Raw genomic sequence first — 14,296 nt, forward strand, 5'->3', positions numbered from 1 at the left:
TTTGATTATTTGTCCATTGTAGTGCACTAACCAATTAAAAAATTAGGAAGACATGTTGTGTAATAAAGAAAGAATATAGAAAGAAATACGATATAATGTTTGTGTTTGCAAAGTTGGAAGAAAGTAATAGAGAAAGAAAGTGTTGTGTGGATGTGTTAAATGAAGGTGAATATGACTTCTATATATAGGGGTTAGGATTAAGAGTTTATGACATAGGGTTAGGGTTTGAAGCATTGGATTTCCTAGCATAAAGCAAAAGTGTCTTTGACGCACTAGCAAAAAGAAAAATTGTCTTTGGCGAACTAGCGTAAAGCAAAAGTATCTTTAACACAATGTCATAAAGCAAAAGTGTCTCTAACACGGTGTAAAGCATTGGATTTCTTGACATAGGGTTAGAGTTTAAGGTTCAATTATTATATTAGGGTTAGGTTTTTGGTGCATGTATAGGGTTCGGGGTCAGGGTTAAGTGTTTATGACCTAGGGTTAGGGTTAGGGTTCGAAACATTGGATTCTCTGACGTGAATAAATGAGAATGAAGTTGTGAAGCCATGAGTGAGAGAAAAAAAGAAGAAAACAAGTTGTGAATTTGTGCGAATATTGAATAGTTTATTCATATAACCATTTTTTTCATTAAAAATAATTTCAAAAAAGAAATATCAAATAAAAGAAGATCTCTCTCCTCTTAATAATAGGTCCAATTGTTATATTAAGGTTAGGTTTTTAGTTTCAGGTGTAGAGTCGATGGTCAGGGTTAAGGATTTATGATATAAGGTTAGGGTTAGGGTTAGGATTAGGGTTTGAAGCATTGGATTCCCTAGCATTAAGCAAAAGTGTCTCTGATGCACTATCGTAAAGCAAAAGTGTCTGTGACCCACTGTCATAAAGCAAAAGTGTTTCTGATGTACTGTCATAAAGCAAAAGTGTCTCGGTTTGAACCTCAAATGCATTAACAAAGTGGCTAGAAACAAGGAAAAATTACTAAAACTTCAAGATTTCAATCCATGAGAGCAACTTTTGGCACTTAAATCTTATTTGTATCAGCTATTTTGGTTAAAATAATGTTTTATTCTCATAGTTTTCATGTCACCGAAGCCATTAAGACAAATTTCAGTCTCGATTCGGCCCTCAAACGCATTAACAAAGTGGCCAAAAAACAAGAAAAATTACTAACACTTCAATATTTCAATCCATGAGGGCAACTTTTGCCACTTTGACTCTTATTTGTATCAGCTATTTTGTTTAAAAATGGAAGATTCATCCATACATTCCTTATGTTTTCATGGTTTGTTGGATCTAGAAATCAAGCCAAGATGAAGGGCAAAAGGGTCATTTTGGCAATATTTCAGAGTACCATTCGCCTAGGCTAGCAACCAACTTGCTTGGGCTACTGGAATTTCTTTAGCCTTAAGCAACCAACTCGCTTGGGCAAGTTGGTTTGACACTTCTTGGATCATTTTGTGTAAAAAGCCATGCACAACAAGGAGAAAAAGTACTATAGAGAAACTAGAAGCACTCACGAAGCTTGGAGAGAGAACAGAGAAAAGTGGCACTGAGCTGTAGAGAAGTGGTTGTGGATCGCATCCTTCTTTTCTTCTGTTGATCTTGTGCTCTACACAATAATCGGCTAGTTTCTCCAAAGGATTGGATGTAATCTTTGTACCCTACCTCTTTTGATATTTCTTATATATATGAATCTTTTCTACTCATTACTGGTGATTTCATTATGTTCATAATGCTTGATTCTATTTGATAACTAGTTTCATGAAATTGGATTTTAAGTTTGACTGGAAAGTACTCTTAGAATTTGAACTGAATGATTTTACTATCTATGTTGCGTTACGTTGCTTGGAATAAAGCATAACATTTTGATTTCAAATCACACGGGATTATGATTGTAATGTTGGGATATTTATTTTATATGCGAGGAATCGATATTCGGTAAATATTCTTAGGATTCTCGAATGTGAGGGATTGATTCAGGGTGATTTAATGTATGCATCAAAGATGATAGAAAATGATTCATATGTACTAATATTATTTGGATACTGAGGGTATGAAGATGAAATCCAATCCTACATCTCTCTTGAATTAATTAAATTCGTTTTAATTGCTTCCATAATTTTACGTATTTCCGACACGCTAACTCCGTAGTTTTCGTTATTCCGTTACTTTGTTTATTTTCATTATTTCCATTAAACCCATGATATTTTGATTGAATTTGTTGTATATAACTATTGAACTATTTACTTTTATCTAGAGAAACTAAGTAACTCAAGTCCCTATGGAAATGATCTATTTTATAATATTTGTAACCTACGGCAACATTGGTACGCTTGCCAATAGTCTTACAACTTTCTGGCGCCATTGTTGGGGACTTAAGTCACCCAGTCAGTTCTTTTGGATTTAAATTTTTAGTTAGATAGGCTATTTCCCTTACTTTTGTATTCATTTCTTTTATTTTGATTGTGTATAAATTCTCTATTGTTATATTTTATTTTCACTAATCTCGGTGTTTACGGTTTATTCTAGTTTGTTCTTCCTTTTTCTTTTTCTATTGATTTTCCTTCACCAGAAAGGCCACTTTTAATTGATAGTATGGCAGGAAGAGGAGAAGGAAATAGACCACCAAGGAGGACTCTTGGTGACTATGCTTATCAACAAAGACCAAAGCATTACAAAAACATAGTCACTCATCCTTTCAATAATAAGGTTGTGGAGTTGAAGCCAACATTGCTTAGTCTGATTGGTTCATATCCTTTTGCTGGAATGGATCATGAAGATCCATACACACATTTGTCTACCTTCATGGAGCTATACAACACCATGGGAGCTTCTGACGAAGATGTTGAAGTTGTCTACCTTAGAGCTTTCCCATTCTCCTTAACATGTAAGGCAAAAATATGGCTCCAATCACATCCAAACAAAAGTCTCAACACTTCGGAAGAAGTGGAGGAAACATTCACTAGAAGGTTTTTTCCTTCGTCTAGATTCATCAGCGCAAAATTAGCCATCACTTTTTTTTCCCAATGGTCTGATGAACCTCTCTGTGAAACATGGGAGAGATTTAAGTCTTTGTTGCTAAGATGCCCAAACCATAGTTTTGATGATGCTACACAACTACATATTTTCTACAGTGGTTTGAGACCTTAGACAAAGATGATTCTTGATGCCTCGATTGGAGGTACTATGATGTCTAAGAGCCTTGAGGAAGCAATTGTAATCATTGGCTCTAGTGATTATCAGAGTCACCATGATAGAGCTCCAATTCAAAGGAAAGGTACAATGGAGTTGGATACTCAAAATGCAATTCTAGCTCAGAACAAATATGTGTATTGCCAATAGGAAGAGAAGGCCTATTATTTGCAAAATCAAGGTAGACCTTAATATAACTTCCAAGGAAACTACCAAGGTTATAGAGGTGGCTCAGGTTCAAATAAGCCTTATAGCTAGAGACCACAAAATAATAATGCATATTTTGGTCCGACTAACACTTATTTTGCAGGTCCTTCAAATAGGGGTCCATAACAACAACAACAACATGCTCAACCGAATAGAATGTCAAAGATGGAAGATACTCTAACTCAGCTTATGCAGATGTCCATCATAAACCAAAAGAAAATTAATGCTTCCATAAAATATCTTGAAGTTTAGGTTGGAAAGCTTGCAAAACAATTGTCTGAGCATGGAAGTGGATCTTTTTCAGTAAACACACAGGTTAACCCAGAGGAACAATGCAATGCAATTACAACAAGGTGTGGGAATGTGGTTAGTTTGAAGGATAATGTTGAGAAAAAGAATAAAGGAGTTGTAGAACAAATGATGAAAAATAAGGAGTTGAAAAAGAAAAAGAGAAAAATGATGAAGTGGTGTATTAGTCGTCTTATACGACTAACTATTGTATAGAAAACATTTTCAAAAAATAGTATAGTTCCCCCAATTTATGGTTATTTTGTAGTGATTTAGTAAATAAATCTTGTTTTATGGTTAAAGTTGTCTCAAGAATATTTCCATTGAATTTAATGATGAAATATGTGCAATTTTAGGTGAAAAAGAGGCTAAGTCATGAAGTGCTAAAAGTGGCAGTTGAGCTTAGCTCATCAATGGGCTAAGGACGCATCCATCGCTAAGCACAGCTTCAGCACGCTTAGCACAACAGAAGAATCTGGCAGAGCATCAATATCAAGGTTGTGCGCTAAGCGCGAGATCAGTGCGCTAAGCGCAGTAGTTGTCTTCAGCCAGGCTCAGCGCACAACTGGCGCTAAGCTCAAATCCACTTACTTGCGCTAAGCATGAGGGTGGCGCTAAGCGCAACGTAGCGAATTCAGAGCCTATTTAAAGCCTGTCTTGTGCAGAATTAGGGTACAATAGACACACTTTGGGTACAAATTTGACACCCTGAAGCACAGAATTCCAGAGCACACCATAGTGCCTATTTAGGGAAAAGAGCTCTGGAGGCAGCAAGAGGAGCAGCTTTTGCAGAGATACCTAGGTTTTGTAATCTCATTATTGTTAAGGGTTTTTTTGTAATGGCTTGCTAAACACCCTTGTTGGGGATTTCTAAGAATAGTTGATGTAATTATTTTAATATCTAATTGATTGTGTTTCTTGTGTTCAATGCTTCTTTCAGTGCTTAAATTCTGTATGCTCTTGGTTTGATCAACCATTTGTGTGCCTGGTTAGGTGATTTTAGCATTGGGAAATGTATTGCTGCCTTAGAACTTGAATGAAGCAGAATTGAAACTTAGTCTTACAAGAGGGATCTGTGGATTAAGTTTTGGTTTTAAATATGTTGTTACAATAATGCTGTTTGGTCTAAGTCTAGTCCAACAAGAGGGATCTGAGGACAAAGCTTAGGCTAAATTAGTCTAAACTTTCGTAAGCTATTTAAGCTAAGTCTAGTCCAACAAGAGGGATCTGAGGACGAAGCTTAGTTTAAGTTAGTCTAAACCTAGGAGGGTTGTCTAAATTAAGCCTAGTCCAACAAGAGGGATCTAAGGATGAAGCTTGGGTTGATTCAGTCTAACTAGGGATCGAGGTTTAGTAATTTAGGCTACAACATAGAACACAAAAACATGATTGATTAGAGAAACATCTTTATATACATCAGCTGGTTTGTTAGAAAGACCCAACATCTTTACCTACTGCTGTCAATTTTACTTACTTGCATTTTTATTGTTTTTAGCCTAGACTTAGTTTAATTCTATTCTAAATCATCAATTATCAATGTTTCTTTCAACAATGCCTTATTTCTGAATTCAACCCTGTCTAAGACTAGTTCCCTGAGTTTGATACTCGGATTCATCCATTTTAATTTTAAATACTTGATGATCCGGTGCGCTTTCCGGAAAACCATATTTCCCTTCAACATATTTGTATAAAGAAAAATTGGACCAAAAAGTAACTGCATGGGAAATCCAACATGGTGACTAATAAAAAGGTGGAAGAGAAAGTGGTAACTAAAGAGGAGAGTCAGAAATCAAATAAACAAGCTACTGACAAAGGAAAAGTTGTAGTAAACCATCCACCAGTTGAGCATCGTGCTTATCCACATGCTTCGTCAAAGAACAATAAGCAAAGGTAGTTCATGCGTTTCTTAGACATTTTCAAACGACTGTAGATTAACATTCATTTTTCTGAGGCGTTAGAGTAGATGCCAACATATGCTAAATTCATGAAGGAATTTCTTACAAAGAATAGAAGAATTATGGACAATGAAAAAGTAGAAGCCATTGGCTCACCATTGTTGTCTAATTGTAGGAAGCCTGAGCCATAACAAGGGGGTCCAGCTTAAAAGACGTTAAAAAAGCGCTCCTAGGAGGCAACCTAGTGTTTCTAAACTTTGTGTTACTTTAATCTTATTTCTTATGCTTTTGAATTATATTTCTAAACTTTACTTTTGAGTCTTTATTGGAGAATTATTTTGAACGTATAATCTGTTTGTTTAAGCTATCATTGCAAGGCCTAAGGTCAGGCCTATTTTTCAAGAGGAGAAAAAGCAGAGGAGGAGGAAGACACGACAGGTCCTATTGAGTATTTCATTGGAGGAAATGAGCTCCTCAGCCATGATCTTCAAAAATTCATGACTTGTCTTTATGTTTATTTATCACTTTGTATTAAACTTTAGTACTTTATTACTTTATTTACTGTTTTGGATTTTTGCTTGGAAACTTACGCGAGTTTGTGTTTTTGACTAATTTACGTTTGCTTTGATATATTTTGTTAGGTTAGTGTAGTCGTAGATTATAAATAACTTGTTTTGGGACTTAAATAGAAAATTTTTCTTAGACATAACATGCTTTGGAAAGAATCAGCAACCGGTGTTTTTGAAACTTACTTTTGATTGGATCAAAACACAACAAAGTGATTTTTGGAAACATTGAGAATGAAAAACAATGAATGGCTTTCCCAAATAACCAAATGAATTCAAATGTTTTTGTATGGACTTGATAAAGAACAACTTTCAAAACACTAATTTGATTTGAACATGGAAATAGGCCTTAAGCTTTAGTGACTGTGTGCAACCATGGATTTTACATTGAGTGTCCTCAATGATATGTTCTACAAGTGATTTTGCATGAATTTCTAATTGTCATAACATATGACTCATGGATATGATTTATGCATGCTTTCTTTCTTTATATTTTAAGCTACTGGCCAAGATAAAAAACTATCCCAATGTATATTGTTTTACCATTTGCAAGCCCTTTGAGCAAAACACTTCATATTTTGTTGGAACACTAACATAGGATAAAAGTTTCCTACCTTGCCTTAGGTTAGGAGAGCATAGGTGTTCTGTTGGGGATTTCTATCATTTGGTGGCTAATGGTGATGTAAATACTCTGTTTTTGAATGTGGGTATTAAGGTAAATTAAATATTTAATTATTGTATAGAAAGAAAAGAAAAGGAAAGAAAAGAAAAAAAAAAGAAGGGAAACAAGTTCTTTGTGAATAAATAAATGTCTGAATTATGTACATTATGTTATAAATCGTATAAAGTTGTTGTAAATTTTATAATTTGGGATTTTGGTATAGGCAGTAGTGATAACTTGGTTGAAAAGGGAAGGGATATGAAGTGATGATTCATTTGAGTTGCTAACTTGGTTTTATGTTTGCTCTCCTATTCTCAAGGTATGCTTGAATATCCAGAAAAACCAAGATTTCCTTCAAGCCAAACCCAACCCTAAAAGCCCTAATGATCCATGATGAGTATGCACTTTATCTTTGATCTGATGGGAAATGAATTGCAAAATTGATTTATGACATATCAGTGTTGGAATTGAGATGAAACACTTGCTTGTATGAGAATTATACACCTTTGAGAGGTTCTCCTCTATTTGAGTGAATCGGGTGTTTTCTCTGATGTTCTTTAGAAACAAAATGTGAATTGATCTTAATCTCATTTGGTTCTATGAATTTCATCTTTATGCTTTCATTTCTCATTGTTGCGTTTTAAAAAATGTTGTTCTGATCACTTTGGAGGTTGATTCTTTACATAGAATGTTCATAGTTTTTGGTGTAGAAAAATTGAAGCGCTTTTATATAGTTATTCGTAGTTTTCTTTCTATATTTTGCTTGAGGACAAGCAAGATTCTAGGTTGGGGGAGTTGATAAGTGCCATATTTTAGTTATTTTTGGGATTAGAATGTTAGCACTTCTCTTTCAATTGTAATAGTTTTCGTATAAATATCCCTTAATTCTATATATTGTACATTTATTAATGTTTTTGTTTAAATATGGAAGATTCATCGATGCATTCCTTATGTTTTGATGGTTGTTTGTTGGATCCAGAAACCAAGCCAAGATGAAGGGCAAAAGGGTCATTTTTGAAATATTTTAGAGTACCACTCTTTCAGGCTAACAACCAATTCACCTAGGCTAATGGAGTTTGTTCAGCCTTAAGCAACCAACTCGCTTGGGCGAGTTGATCTGGCACCTCTTGGATCATTTTGTATAAAATGCCATGCACATCAAGGAGAAAAGGCAGTGCAAAGAAACCAAAAGAACTCATGAAGCTTGGAAAAAGAAGAGAGAGAAGTGGCACTGAGCTGTAGAGAAGTGGCACTGAGCTGTAGAGAAGTGACCCTAGATCACATCCTTCACCATTTCTCCAAAGGATTGGATGTAATCTACATACCCTTATGTATCTCATTTGATATTTCTTATATATATGAATCTTTTCTACTCATTACTAGTGATTTCATTCTACTCATAATGTTTAATTCTAATTGATCACAAGTTTCATGAAATTGGATTTTAAGTTTGATTAGAATGTACCCTTAGAATTTGAACTAAATGAATTTACTCTTTACGTTATGTTGCTAGGAATAAAGCATAACGTTTTGATTGCAAATAACACGAGATTATGATTGTAATGTAGGGATATTTATTTAATATTCGAGTAATCAATATTCGATAAATATTCTTATGATTCTCAAATGTGAGGGATCGATTCAGGGTGATTTAATGTGTGCATTAGTGATGTTAGAAAATGATTCATATGTATTAATATTATTTGGATACTAAGGGTATGAAGATGAAATCCAATCCTACGTTTCTCTTGAATTAATTAAATTCGTTTTAATTGTTTACGTAATTTTATGTATTTTCGTTATTTCTGTTATTCTGTTACTTTCCTTATTTTCATTATTTCCATTAAACCCATGATATTTCAATTGATTTTTTTGTATATAACTATTGAAATGTTTACTTTTATCTGGAGAAACTGAGTAACTCAAGTCCCTATGGAGACGATCTCTTTTATAAAATTATTAACTTGCAATGACATTGGTACGCTCGCCAATAGTCTAACAGCATGCCCTGTATTGGCCATAATCACCAACAAATGATATAGGTAATCAAAAATGTATATCCTTGACCACTTTACCATTTGGTAGACTAATCTTGTTTCCAATAGCATGTTTCAAGGCATCAAGTGACATTTTGTTGCCCAGTTGAACAATTGTTGGTGAACCGCTTACAAACGTTGAACCATGTTTAATTGTTATGATGGTGCCATTGTAATAAACAATTACATTTACTGATGATGAAGTGATGGTTTAGGGTTGTAACGCCCTGAAATTTTGATAACTAAAAATAGATGTTTGATGTATTTCTAGTATTATTTAATTACTTGATTAATTTGGATTAGTTGAAGTGTTGTGTGAATTATCCGTATGCAACTACTTGGTGTGGATGTTATGTTATATGGAGTTTGATTGAGCTGCATTGGAATTGTGTGAGTTTGAGATTAATCCAAAAACCTGTTTCTGTAAAACCACAATCTCATATTTGTTAATCGTTAGATCACCTTCTAATAAGGATTGCAGGATCTCAACCTAAGTCTACATGTTTTGACCATTGGGATTTGTGAAATAACATCTGGAGTGTGACCTTTGCACTGAAGCATTGAAATATGTTAGAGTAGGGATTCCCCATAACTCACCCAGGGGTGTTTCAGTTGGGCCATCTCGCCCAAGCGAGCAAAATTTTGGCTCGAGCGAGTCTTGCAGGTTACGAATATGACCAGCAGCGAGAAAGAACATGTTTTTCACTTTCTGTCTCTCTCTCCAAAATTTTCACCTAAACCCTAGAACCTCCTCCACCACCACCCACAACCACCGGTGACCGCCATGAGTTGTTGTCGCTTACCATCGGACCACCGCATGGAGAGGAACACTTTAATTGGAGCCTAATCTTCAAAACTCAACTAAAGGATTCGACAGAGAACAAAACATTCGACCCTCCCTTTGCAGTTTCTTGGAGGTAACCGTGTTTTCTATGCCTTTTCCTAGTTAGTTTGAGCCTCTCTTACTATCTTTTGTGACTTGGGTATCATTATTTGATGTTTTTTCACTTCCTTTGAAAAACCTTTGAATATGAGATGTTGTAAAAGTTTCCTTTTTATAAAATTGATGTCATTTTCGTGACCTTCGCTAAACCCCGGTCACATTGGCGTGACCGGAATTTCTAAATGACGTCTTTTTTATTTGGACTCCAAAAACACCGTTTTAGCCCCTTTTAAATTTAAGTGGGTATTTGACCCTAAATATCATTGTTAACCTTGTCTTTGACAACTATACTAAATTGTCTTTGATTTGGTATATAGAGCTCTACATTCAGACTAAGGACATGAACCTAAGAGATTTCAAAACAACGTCACGAGGAGCTAACAGGAGAATATAGATACGTGAGGGGAGTTTAGTTTATAGCTTTCAATGCCATAGTTGGGGTCACGGAACCCAATTATGAGATTGCATGTTTGTCCCTATTGCATGCTGGTTTTCAGGAAAATTTTTTTTAAGCTAATGGGAGGCAAAATATTTGTTGTTAATGAATAAAACTATGAATGATGTTGTTGTTGTATTGATTTGGAATTTTTGGGAATAGTGTTAATTATAGAAGAGACTCTGCTCAAAATTTTATATTTATTCTCTCATTTACTTCTTTTATTAAATGTTAAGAGTTGCTTGCAAATTGTCATTCTATTCTTTAATTTAGAATTTTTCCTAAAATATATGTCTCATTCGTTATATTATGAATGGTTGTTATATGTGATTTGATTTATATGGTCTGAGAACTAATAACGATTGTCGAATCGATTCAAAACAAATAAAACTAGGAAATTTTGCAGTACAAGATTAACCTAGGTCGACTTAGAGATACGATTCAATTTGGTTCCTACTTTAATTCACTTATAAACAACAAGGGGAATTTCAACAAATAGTTTGTAGGCACTGGAAAGAAATGCAAAAACACGGAATAGAAATGCGAATTCTAAACTAAAATAGAGTTTTAGTTGCAGAACACAAACAAAATTGCACAAACTGGTTGCATAACAAATTGGAAATCATCAATCCAATTCACTAAACCAATGCAAACGAATTAGCATAATTCTACAGAGAATAGTCATGTTATGAAAGTTCAATCAATGTCATTAGAGTTAGTTCAATCGAATTAATCCCTAAATTCATTAAGATCACAAATTAGGTTTAAATATCTTCTAAACAATATGTGATTAAGTTCAAAATTAGGAAAGGAATCCATAACATAATTCGTTTTCAATCCTAAGCCTATTCATAATCATGAAAATTGAAAATAGGATTGAAAAAAAAGATGAACATTCACACAAAATTGAAATAATAAACCAAAACTCAAATTCAAACCTTGCTTGGAATGGATCCTTGGATTGATTGAGTGTTTAGCCTTCCATGATCATCACCAGTGGAAGAGCCACAAAATTTGTGCAAGAAAAAGGAAGAACATAAGTGAAAAGAGGAAGAAGAATAGTTGAGAGAAAAAGAGATAAAAGAGTTTGATCTTAAAGTTTGCACAACAAGTTTCTAAAACTATTTTTGTAAAAATGAAGTAACTAACTAACTTCCACTAATATATACAGTTACTACTCAGAAGAAAGGAATGAGCCTTGATTTGACCTATCTAATTTACCTAAGTAAACTAATTACACAAAACAAAGCCCAAATTTGTAACACAATTATTCAAGTGTAGAGGTTCTGACTTTCCAGCCCAATTTGACCCTCGAAATGGCAGAATTGGCCCAAACTTATTTGTGCCAAAATTGACGATCTTTTTCAATGAGGTCTCTCTCTCTCATTCTCTTCCTCCATTGAAGCTTCCTCTCTAAGCTTCTTATCCAAGGCACTGTCTTGGTGGTGAAGCTTCTCCTTCCATGGTTTATTCTCTAGTGGATGACACCTCCTCTCACTTCTTCTCCTTTATCTTCCGTTGCAACTCCATGGTTGAAAATCACCATTGAAAGATCTCATTGGAGCTCAAAGATAAGGGATGAATTTCATCCATGTCATAACCAAGGAGCATATACTTTAAAGTCTTTTACGTCATTAATATTAAGACTTAGAGTTTTCTCCTTGTTCCAATGGAAGAGTGAGTTAAAATCTTTGATGAAAAAAACAATGATAATTGGCATTGAAAACCTTTGTGCAGTTACCTTCATTCTTCTTTAACCTGTTCTCCCTTGAAAACTTCACGCTTATGAGCTTGAGGAGCAAATAAAATCCTCCCTTTCGTCAAATGTGTTATGTAAGTAGTATGTTATATTAAGTTGAACTAAATCTCATCTGGAATTGAACATTAGAGAATATCCCTAACCGACGAAAGCATGTTCACTCCCATCAACATTTACGAACAAGCCCAATCACCCCGTAAGATGGTTTAGAATTATATTCCAACTTTCAATGTAGATTTACCATCTTGTAATGATAATAACTAATATTATATTAAAGATTCTTTCTTGATTTTTCCTAATGATTATAAATAATTAAATTTTCAATTTTCAATAATTTATAAATTTTCAATAACTAGTGCTGTTGGATTTGAGAGCAGATTCCTTTAGGAACTGGCAACAAAAGACAAATGATAGTGATAACACTAAGTTAATAAGAGCGGACCCTTATGAAAGCAACCCGGACCGAATAATTTATCAGTTTTTTTTTAATTAAATTGTCAATTTTTGAACAATAGTTTTCCTCACCTGTTCAACAGTCACAGTTTAGTTCATCAGTTCATTTCTTGAAATTTGTCAGCATTGTCACTAATTACAATTAAAATTAGGCATCACCACATGACTACAAGAACACTTTTGGCACTAGCTTCACTCCTCTGAAACAGTTGGCAGTTCCTCTTTGAACCATTTGTACAATCCACCTTCTAGATGAAAGACATTGGTATAACCGTTAAGGACCAACAGGTACGCTGCTATAAGTGACCTGTGAAAAATGTCAAAATGTTTTTCATTAATGCAGAATCAATGGTTTAAGAGCAATTGGTAGTATTAATTTTTTCAGAATTTCACTAAAAGTGGCATCATCCAACATACAATCCAATGCTGCTAAAAAATATACAAGGCAAAGCTGCAAGTATATAACAAACCTTAGAGCAAATCATTCTCTTCCTCTCAAACAAGATTCACCTTCAAATCTTGAGATAATTAGAAACTTGTTGAAGTTGTAATGTCAACCTATGATGTATCTAAATGAAATGATATGAATATGACCAGAGTCTGGACATGTTGCATTTATTAGTTGTTGGACAACAAGAGTGGATGACATTGAGAGAGGTGATTGGACGACACTGCCTGTAGCATCCAATTTGTTCCTCTACACTGGAATCTATCTTATGTCCATTGGAGTGTCCAATCGTGTCTTCTAATGTACCGTCCAGTTTGTATTAGTTAGTCAGTTAGATGGTTCCTTAACATTGTTCTTTGTTATAACTGCTTTAGTTGTTATAACTGTTTTTCAGTTATTCTGTTTTGTGTGTACACTTCTATAAAAGGAATTAGTTAGTTAGAGAGAGCTTATGAACCCAATTTTCATTGTACCATTTTCTATTATTTGCAATAAACTTTCATTGTTGTGTTATCTCTCTTTTCCTTATATCATTTGTTTTCCTATCTTTTTCATATTTTACAGTCTTAAACCCAATAAATTGGTATCTGAGCTTCTGTTCAAATCATTTTCGCATTTGTTTTGGGGTGGATCTAATCATTCCAGATCAACCATTTTGTTTGTTTTGTTCGTGTTGTGTCTTCAAGTTTTGATCAAGAAGATGGTCTATTGAGATAGGGAAAGATTAAGCTTTGAAACTTGAAGAAGTTAGTATTTTTACATGTTCAACTCTTTAAGTGACATTTGTATTAATTGTTGCATCTTAGTCTTTATCTATCCATATGTACAAGATGAATCATCATTTGAGTAGGAAGATTGTTTCTAAAAATAGAAACTTCTTCAGTGAATAAAACTCTTTGTTTTAATCGATTACACAAGTTGCTTGTAGCTTGTAGATAAATTCTAGTTTTGGTTTAATCGATTAGGAGTTATTTGTAATCGATTACATAATTCAATTAAGACCATGTTCGATTTTTCATGAGTATGCCTTAATCGATTATCAGGTGATCGTAATCAATTACTTCGTTCTTAAAAGTGTTTCCAGAAATGATCAAGAACATTTTAATCGATTACATCAAGAATCTAATTGATTACATTGTTCTTGAAAACTTTCCAGGTGTTGGGAAGAACACTTGAATCAATTAAAATGATAATATAATCAATTATTTCTATAGATTACATTGGTGATTTAATCGATTACAAGTGGTTATAACTGTTTTATCTAAAAATAATCACCTTGTATTCTCACTTTTAAAGAGAGAAGAAAAAATGACCAGAATAAATTTGTGTGACTCACCTTCTAGACTTCATTTTCTGAAGCATTCATGGTAAAAGTGAGTTGTTGAGATCTTGTGAGGTCAAGAAGAGATCAA

The 14,296-nt window shown here is 34.0% G+C and overlaps 1 protein-coding gene and 1 non-coding gene across 3 annotated transcripts in view; both read right to left on the reverse strand.

Annotated features, from left to right (window-relative positions):
* Positions 1–2,999: 2,999 nt before the first annotated feature.
* Positions 3,000–3,101, reverse strand: LOC112999424 (small nucleolar RNA R71). The gene has a single exon (XR_003264611.1). It is a non-coding gene; the product is annotated as a small nucleolar RNA R71 (small nucleolar RNA).
* A 7,726-nt stretch (positions 3,102–10,827) lies between these two features.
* LOC100792221 (rhodanese-like domain-containing protein 14, chloroplastic) overlaps positions 10,828–14,296 on the reverse strand; it is a 19,444-nt gene continuing 15,975 nt past the window's right edge. Inside the window, exon 6 of one of the 2 annotated variants that reach the window (XM_026125479.2) lies at positions 10,828–11,202. In XM_026125479.2, coding sequence (XP_025981264.1) covers positions 11,157–11,202 — 46 coding nt within the window. In that variant the 3' untranslated portion in view covers positions 10,828–11,156. Of the gene's footprint in view, positions 11,203–12,443; positions 12,744–14,296 lie in introns of those variants that run through there. The other variant, XM_003544674.5, reaches the window with a different exon arrangement.

Source organism: Glycine max, chromosome 14, assembly GCF_000004515.6.
Source record: "Glycine max cultivar Williams 82 chromosome 14, Glycine_max_v4.0, whole genome shotgun sequence".
NCBI lineage: Eukaryota > Viridiplantae > Streptophyta > Magnoliopsida > Fabales > Fabaceae > Glycine > Glycine max.